General features: G+C 39.5%; 1 protein-coding gene across 1 annotated transcript in view; it reads right to left on the reverse strand.

Moving 5' to 3' along the window:
* Positions 1 to 9,961, reverse strand: part of pde11a (phosphodiesterase 11a) — a 40,097-nt gene that overhangs the window by 4,072 nt on the left and 26,064 nt on the right. The window contains 6 exon segments of the mRNA XM_035676477.1: positions 4,343 to 4,426; positions 5,399 to 5,473; positions 5,828 to 5,891; positions 6,025 to 6,102; positions 6,318 to 6,418; positions 9,281 to 9,371. Coding sequence (XP_035532370.1) covers positions 4,343 to 4,426; positions 5,399 to 5,473; positions 5,828 to 5,891; positions 6,025 to 6,102; positions 6,318 to 6,418; positions 9,281 to 9,371 — 493 coding nt within the window.

Here is a 9,961-nt window from a genome sequence, read left to right on the forward strand (position 1 = left end):
TAGAATAGATTTTAAGATTTTACTGATCACTCTAAGCACATCTGGGTCTGTCCCCGAGCTACATAGCAGAAATGTATGAGCCAGTTCGCAGCCTTAGGGCCGCAGGTGGGGCCCTTCTGTCTGTTCCAATCTAAAGGTGACCGTGCTTTCAGGGCCCCTCGGCTTCGAAACTACCTGCCTTAGGAAATAAGGTTTGTAGAGTCAGTGACTCTTTTAAATCACTTCTTTAAACATTTTTATAGAACTGCATTTATGTGATAATCATCTCTTTATTTACTTTATTCTACTTATTTTATGTCTTTATTTTATTCTATTCTGCTATTATTTTTTATTTTGGTATCTATTTATTATATATAACTAGTTTATTTTCATGGTTTTTTAAAATGGCTATGACTTTCACTGTCCTTGTCTTTCGTCATCGTCTTCCCCCTACCATATTTTTTCATCTTTCATCTATTTCTGTCTTGCCTTTGTTTGGCCTTAGTGCCTGGCTTCAGTATCCTGTTCTTTCTTTGTCTGTCAAAGCACTTTGTAAAATTTATTTTTAAAGTTTAAAAGTGCTATATATAATATGAAGTTATTATTATTATTAGCATTATGTGTTCACCATCTTAGTTTTATGCTAATTAGTACTAAAAAAACAACGTACAGCTGAGGCCGATGGGAATGTCATTAGTTTTGTAGGCCAGTCATGAACCAAAGCATTTGGCAAATTAAAATTTGGGCCTAGATGAAAAGTCAGAGGATCACTAAAGTCAGTATGATTCATCTTCTGAGCAGCACAAATTTCATGGCATTCCATCTAATAGTTGAGATATTTCGGTCTGGATCAAAGTGGCAGATTTACTGACTGTCAGACCATCCATCCAAACAGCTGCGCTCACATTGCCAACACGCCGTTTAAAGGTATCTAGTCTCACTTCTTTTTCCTTTTCTAAGCCAATACGGTAGTCATAAATGACATAGCTCCGTACAACGCCAACCAAAATGAAACATTTTATGACCAGTTATTTTGGTATATTGATGTTTCTTTCCAATGTTTTATATCTGAATACCATATTAATATATTGCCTGTCGTGTCCAGCTACCTGGATATGGGAATATAGTCACAACTTGATAAATGGGTTAAAGTCACTGTTATTGTGCAGTAAAGAGAATATTTTTTCATCCAGAAGGTTAGAAGAGCCATTGAGGAGTCTGGAAACACCTTCAGAACAATGAACTTTTGTTAAACGACCTTCTACTTTTCTCAAAGATGGACGGGTATTTATTTCTGTGAAAAGCAGATGCTTTGCACTCTCTGATTAGCATGTACTGATAATACATGAGAGGCACAGGCTGGGTCTAGAAATGCAGCACATTATTCATCAAACGCACTATAAGTGCAAAACAAATGAAACAATACAGCGAACACACTGCTACATACAGTCGCCTGATAGTTTAAGGCAATGAAATGGCTGTTCTTTACAGATTAGAAGCACATGTATGACTGAGATAAGTTGCCTTTGTCATTTTTCCACACTGTACTGTAAGTGGCAGCGTAGTCTCAGCTGTTATCCACCATTTAAATAAATTACCTGAGAGACGGGGGGATTTTGTTCCCTCTGTTCTCCTAACATTGTCTACTTGGATTTCCAGGGAAGTGTGTAATTAGTTATTGTTTCATTAACCCCGTTTCATATGGAAATATTACATGTGGGCATGGGTCCCACATACGGAACAATGAAAACGTTTATTTATTCACACATATATAGGAGTCGAATGGGTAGCCATTGTAAAAATGAATGAAATAAAGAGGTAAGTACACCTACACTGGGGAGTGTGTATTGTATGTATGAAAGGGAAATCAAATCTGTTGTTACACTTGGGGAAAACACTTAAAATGAACTTTAAATGCAGACGGCCGATTTGAGACGCATTTATTTTCAGAGGGTGCGTTCACTAATTCATGTGAACAGTTACAACAGTTGTGTGGGTGGTCGACTAGAACAAAGCTCTATAATGTGGCCAAGTTCAGACATTCAGATTATTTTATTTTGAATGAAGCTATTCACCTGTGAGGCTGAATATAACATTAAAGCACAATATGGATTCATATTTGTGTGATTTGAGACAAAGTCGATGTCTGTTTGTGGAGTCAGTTTGTGCTTCAGTTACGCTCGTATGTTTTTATATACGTGTGTACTGTAAGGTAATGAAGAACTTGAGTATGAAGAAATTATTAGTTGATTAACTGAACCGAAAATAAAATAAGCTATTTTAATGATCAAATAATCATTTAAGTAATTCTTAAAGCAAAAAGGTCAAACATTCACTGGTTCCAGCTTCTCTAGAGGAAGAATAGGCACTTTTTTGTCTTTTGCAAATATAAATTGATAATTTGGAAGTTTTGGACAAAACAAGTTCGTAAATTAGCAAATAGCAATTAGCAAATTATTCTCTGACATTTGTATATTGAAGTTATTATTTGTTTGGACACTTTTTCTATTTATTTTAATCTTAGAGAAGACAATCAGACAAAAAGTATGTCCCTTATCTATATCAACAGTGATATTTTATTTAATTCATTGTAAGTCAGTATTTGTTAACCTCTATACTTTATGTTTTATGTGGCCAGGATGTTCCTGTAAAAAACATTTTTAATCTCAGTAAGGCCATTTATTTTCTGGTTCAATAAAGTTCTCTGTATATTATACAACAATTAATATGCAAAATTATCTACAGATGAACTTATAATGAAAATAATGGCTTGTTGCAGAGTGTAATGATTATGTCGAATCTTTGAAACCATCATCACATTGTGACGGCATGTGGCCCACATACAGCTCTAATTTTCAAAAACTCCAACTGAAAAGACCAATTGCATTGATCGTCTAAATCTTTGTGGATTTGTCTCATCTGTGGGTTAAAAGAACAATTTCCCTCCGTCTCTGCAGCATATCCACAGTGGGACGTTGTCATTGGCTTGTGCAGCATCATTATTCCACTGAGTTAGACTCAGAAGAAGAAGAAGAAGAGAGTCTGTCATATGGTGGGGTATAAAGATGGAAGGTTATATAATGGGGGATTAATATTCCACAAAGTAGCGAGCCACCAGCAGGAGAAGGAGATCAGCAAGATCAAGAACGAGATCTCTTCCGCCCACGGACAAAAACCCTGCCGCCTCTGAACTTTCTCTGTTCTCCCCCTTGCAAATTTAATTGGCAGCAGCATGATCGTGAGCTCCATATCTGCATTCTCCAAACATCAGCTTTTCCATGAGGCAGTGTGTGTGGAGACAAACCCCCCCCCACGCAGACAACAGACACACACACACCACACACACACACACTCTCACCGGCTTTGATGCTTTTTATCTACACTACACAGACAGTAACAATGGTGAAACCAGAGCCAGGCAAAGATTAGTCTGCTCTAACTTTTGACACTGATCCTGGGATAATTCAATAGATGTGAAGATGATCTATTGTTTGTTTTCTCCTCATGATGACTAAGAGTAATGTGTTTAATATGACAGTAAAAGAGGAAGGGGGTCTTGCTGCGTGGTTTTACAGTACAAAAGCAGAGAAAAATCACCCAGTGCTGTATGAAGGGATTAACTATTTCATCCTTGACTCCTTTCACAGCTCTCGTCCGTCTGATTTGTTCGCTTTCATGAAGTTACCTTCAACACGCCTCATCTCTTAACAGACCTGATCTCCTCACTAAGTCAGCCTGCGTCTTTCTCCCACACAGCCTCTGCTGCCGGCAGTGGGAGGGGCCGGTGAGCCTCTCTTGACGTCATTCAAAAACACACACACACACACACACACACATTACTATACTGGAGAGGACACAGTATAGATTTCCATTCATTCCCTGAAAGATAACCACTCTCTCTAACCCTAACATTTGCTCAGTCGGGATTCCTGCAACAAAATCAGCCTCTCCATCTGTGTTTCGGCCAAAATGTGCAGTCAAAGAGTCAGTCCTCGCTTATTTCACTAATGTGCAAAAGCCCAAAGTACACTGTCTTAATGATGGGATTTAACCCGACTAACATCACAGCTCTCTATTCACACACTCCACTACCTCTGAGCTTCCTCGCAGTCAGAAAGTGCACACTCATTCTCAAAAGAACAGGATGCACCCTTGAAGTTGTTTCAGAGCTTTCAATAATAAAAAAGGCATTTCTTTTTCAGTGAGAAATCTGTGGCTGCCAAGAAAGTTGAATAGTTGTCGGTGACAGTTTCATTGCTGGCGTCAGTGGGGGACAAAAGCCGAGGAAGGACAGCGACTACTGATGGAAAAAGGCGGATGTGTGACAATGAAGGCCGGAGAGCGGTGAAGCTTCAAGCGTTACCTCATACAGCGGCGCACAAATTCCATCAATCCACTCCAGCTGAAGCCCTGGCAACTCATCCTTCCTGTTTCGATCAAAGATTGCCTGAAAACACAAAAGTTAGAATTAATTTACACCTACATTTGTGCTCACGCCACAGAAACAAATTGTGATTCTGCTTACCATAAGGCTACAAGTCAGGCTTACAGTCCCTAAAGTGCTGCTTTGGTTAAAAGAAATTTCTCCCTCAGCTCTCAAGACAACTGAGTTCATTTCACGTACATTTTCTATTCCACCTCATTCTTCTGCAGCCTGAACTTAAGAGGCTCCACTGAGGCTGTGCTTCAGAGATAGTTACTGGGCTACGACTTAGAAGTTAATATTTAATTTCCAACACCCACACACAGAGCGGTAAAGGTTTGACACAAGCGGCAGACCTGAGGCTACTGCATTAGTTATTTCAGAGGGGAGGCAATGTGGCCAGGCTCGATTAGTCAACAGCCATTAATTGCACACAGAAAGCTGCTGTTTTTTTCCCCTTTAAGAACTTGCAACACAGTTCAGCCTTCAAAGCTCCTCAATCAGACACACGGTACTCCTCGGTTGTGGTGCTGTGGCTTTGAGGACAGTCTGAACGCGTTGTGAATTAAGACAACATCTTCATTAGGACAAAGGTCTTTCCCTGTTATGATTATTATGCTATTTTTACATCTTTTACCTATATGAGGAAAAATAAAGATATTCCAATACACCCAAATGCCTCTTGTGCGTTTACAGCTGAATGAATAGAAAGGTCAGTGTTTGCTTTGAATCCTGTGTAGGAGGAGTTTTTTTTTTTAGAATGATTGTTACACGGTCCACAGTTTGCTCTGGGCACAGCAGCGAGGCAGTGGAGCGGTCAAGCTGACGATTCACTTTTCTCACACTACGAGACACGAGCTCTCATGTTTCCTACACAGTCAGTGTGTTTTGGAACTGCGGAGAAAATACATCTTCAGCATCACCCGCTCACGGAGGTCACAGAGGTGAAACAAACTGCAAAAAAGCACAAAACCAGAGATGGGAGGATGTACTCACGGAAGGTGTGAGCTTCAGCTCCGATCTCTCTCTGTCGCCCTGCTCGAAGAACTCGCTGGTCACCAACTCTGCCACCTGGAATGAGAGAAAAGATGAATGTTGGGCTGCAGCTCATGAGCACTTTTATTATCAATTAATTAATTAATCGTTTGGTCTATTAAATATAAGAAAAGTGTGGAACAACATCCCAAAAACCTGAATACATTCTGTTTACAATCACATAAGACAGCAAATCCCTGCAATTTAGGAGCAGGAACCTACGCATTTTTTGCTTGTAAAAGGACTTAAAATGAATAAAAGCTTATCAAAATAGAGGCTTATTATCTTTCTGTTGACCAGCTATTGATTAATCAACCAGCTGTTTCAGCTCTAGATGAAACTAGGAAACTAGAAATAGATTATTTCATATATAAAGAGAATGTTTCTCACCTTGCGTGATATTTCCCATGGTTTAGTAACAGCACCAAGATCACACGCTGTCATCATCATGGATCTGAGGGGGAATCAGATCATTTATTGCATGTAGTATTTATGACATTTGTGCACTTGTGACTTTAAAAAAAAATCTTTCATCCATCCAGTTTCAAGGAGACAAAGACACCATGTTTCTGTGTGAAGGGGATTACCTGCACATGTCTCTATGTGCCTTCACATTCCAGTTGTACTCGCCGTTGCTGACCAGCTCAAAGAACATGTTTCTGTTCCTAAAGGGAAACAAGACATCTGTATATGCAAGTGTAACTGATATACAATCCACAAGGGGGCAGTGTTACCTAAAAGAAACCTACACATCTACAGTAAACAGTGTGTGCTTCATTGTAAATTAGTCAGTACAACGAAGTCAGCCAAGCTCTGTGGACGTCTCACTGTCAGGAGAATTAACAGTTTAATAAGCACTGTGGTGTTTAGCAGAACATACTCAAAGTAAAGCGTGAGGTCTGTGGCCAGAATCGACTGTTTCAGCAGCTGCATGAGGTCACTGTACTCTGTGGACGAGAGGTTGGAGAAGATATTGTGACCCTGTGGAGACACACAGAGATAACATGATAAAGAATCACTAAAAATACAATTTGTCACACAAAGAGTCTAAAATAAAGGACCATAGTCCCCATGTTTAGCATTTACTTAACAGAAGGCCCAGATTACTTGTTGCATAGGTTTATTCTACATTCATTCAAGTGTTTGACCATTATATTAGTCTGCAGACAATATCCTAGCTGATATTGGTTTATCACAGATAATTAGATTTGATAAATATGTTTACAAACATATAAAATAGAGCTGACCAATGTTGGAATCTCTTAAGAATTTTACTATTTCACTTTAAATATTTTAGCTCTGTTACATATTTTTGCCTCCTTTTTTGCCAAATTTCAGGGATCTTTGCTAAAAGTATGCACATTTCCATTTTATGATTATTTGGTGATTTTGGTTATTATTTGATTTGGTCTTTACTCCAAAATATCAGTCAAATAATGCAGTTTCACTCTGACTCCACTCATTATTCGATTCACACCGAAATTTGGGACTGACAAATAAATGATTCAGAAGGTTTAGATATTTCTTGGGCTTTTTATACCTTTATTTGATAGGATAGATAAAGATAGGGGGGCGACATGCAGCAAAGGGCCACATATTGGAATGGAACCCAGCCCGCTGCGGTGAGGACCCAGCCTACATGGGGCTCGTGCTTTAGCAGGTGATCTACAGTGCGCCCCAGAAAGTGCTCCAGTATCACTTGGGAGAAGTCACAAGCACATCCAACCAGGGCTGTGTCTGAATTCACTCGCAATGAATTATACATGACATGGTGCACGATATTTACAGTCTGCCATTTTATCTGAATGTCCAAATTCTATGTATTTGCACCCCTGAAGATCTCCACAATGGAAAAAGTTTGAAGCAAGTACGCTGCTTTCTGTTACCAATCCCACCACTAAACATAACAGTACAAAAACATGCAATCATAAAACTGAAGGGAGCCGTGCAGGGGCTCACTTGAGGCACCATCATTAAAACAAGCCTCTCCCCATCATGTATTATACATTCATTCACCACTTAGGCACCCTCCTCTAGACGATGGTTTGAATGGATGGAGAGGTCTGTCTGAGGAGAAAATAGAAGATGTAGAGGTGATAACAGAAAAGCACCAGAATGGAGGATTATAAGGACCTGCAGAAATTAGCCAAGATCTTTAAAACTGGATGACCTCCTTTTCAAACGCTTTTGGTCCCCTTCATGAGCTCATGTGTTCCCATGAAATATTGAACTACGTGCGAGCAGGAACACAAAGGTCTTCTCTCATTCTGTCACAACTGGAGCGGATGAAGGAGGGAGGCGAGTAAAATAGGAAGTGAGAATGACAAGGGGAAATTAAGAGACACAAAGGGAGTGGGTGACGTTTAAAAGTTTACATTTTAAATGAATGGTTCGTGCACACTGGCGGATTGAATCGTGAGCTTTCTCTTCTACTTGAATTAACCACACTTTTCATTTATATGCTAATAGGACAGCGGCAGTTCAGCCCCAGTATCAACAGAAACCATTATGATATTCCGAGCAAACATTTGTCACCTTACTGTGTTGTCAGCACCATGATAATGAAGCCACTGGAACATACCCTACTAAGCCTCGTCTCAGCTGCTCCCTCAAAACGTCTTTAATCACAACTTCATGCAAACCCAGTCACATGGTAAAACATCTCTCTCAAACAATTACCACCAAATCTATCGCCTCTGTAATTACATTGATTTGAGGGCAACGTGATTTGTTTACTTGCTCACATACAGCCGACACTGAGGCACCACATGGTTGCATTCAGGCGCAGTGGTCACAAACGACCTTTATTTAAAGGTAAAGTGGGTTTTGGCATTTTTTATTCATTTAGATGGCTAGAAATTAAAGCGAGAGGTAAATAGTAGGTTGTGTAACTTTACTCGCCTGCATGACATCACAGGCGACTAACTGTACCCATGTTACCCAGTCAATTGCATGTTAGATACACAGTGGAGGTTAGATATACTTTAAAGTGCTGTAGTCAAGACCACCCTTGTTGAGGGTTTTGAATTTAAACCGTTTTCTGAACAAGCCTTTTCATCAGTGGTTTTGTTTTGAAGGATGAATTTACTTCAGAAAATATTGCTGGAGACCAACTAGAATAGGACAAGCACAGGTGTTACTAATGACATTAAAATGACTACATTCCCTTTAGGTGAGTTGGCTCCAAGGTCCCGGTATTGTGCATTCTGGCTTACTGGCTTACTGGGACACTTGATGGAACAAAGCCAACGTGTCACCTGTAGCTCGTTCACAGATTGCTGGTGCTATGAAAAGTTACGCAAATAGGAGCATATAATATACACTGAGTTGCCAGCTCATTAGGTACACGTAGCTAAAACTAACAGTCTAGCAATAAATCCTACTTTCTTGAAAGTTATAATGTTTAGTTTTTGTTGACTGAGAGGTGTTGCTTCACTTTGGACGCTACAGTTTGTTGTTGCTACTGTCAGGCCTTATTTTGTCAACCCCATTTATATCAATGATGGTAAACTAAATAACAGAAACACCTCCCTGTATAATGTCGTTGACGTATTAGACTACATTGGTTTCAACTAGGTGTCTGTCTTTTTGGTCATTGCAGTAATTACAACAAAAAGAAGCTGTTATAAGTATCAGACACGGCAGATTTAACAACTTAAACCTTTAGAATATGATGTCTCAAAGGGAGGAAACATGTTAAAGAGTTAAGAACTTACTTGTAGATGGTGTTTGATATGACCTAAAATGCATTTGAATTTGTTGCACAAACAAAACATGCAGTGGTAGGCATTAGCAGAACCTTCATGGTAACTGCATTGCAGTAGATATTGGAACATAGTGCACCTCGCTCTGCAGGATCATAACAGCATGGTTGAAGTGGTGGTGCTCCAGTGTAGCAGAGGTCCCATAAAGCAGAGCGAGGGCTGAGCCCGTCCTGACACACACACAAACACACAGCACCACACACACACACACACATACACACACACAGCACAAACAGCACCAAACACATACAGGGATCAAGAAGAAGATTACATAATCAGCTCACCTAGAGAGACAAAGTCTGCTGTTATAATTCCATCATTTTTATTTTTATGTTTTTAACTTGAGTTTGGGGGTTTCAGGTCGTAAAAGTTAAAATTAAGGTAAGTGCTAATTTCAGTGTGCTCATTTGTCTGTGCTGGTATTAGGACAGTAATATGTTGTGTAGGCTCTGTACTCCAGCACATTGGATTTGATGAAACAAATGACTATGAGGTGACTTTTAGCTGAGAAGGTGTTTCTGAGGGGGTGTGCTTGTAGGACTTGTTGCCCCTTTTCATAGGCAAACACACTGAATGACACACTGAAAAACCAATGACTGCCTGATAATGTCTGTGGGTTCACTGATCACAAAGGATTTGACCCTGATTAATATATATGATGACTCGATTTAAGCTCATTTTAACTTGTTAAATAATTTTTTTCTTGCGCCTTAAATTGAAGTACAAAAATCTTTTAGTATTTGACAACCTGGGTATGAGA

Source organism: Morone saxatilis, unplaced genomic scaffold (genome assembly GCF_004916995.1).
Source record: "Morone saxatilis isolate NCDOM2014 unplaced genomic scaffold, NCSU_SB_2.0 Contig5, whole genome shotgun sequence".
Taxonomy (NCBI): domain Eukaryota; kingdom Metazoa; phylum Chordata; class Actinopteri; family Moronidae; genus Morone; species Morone saxatilis.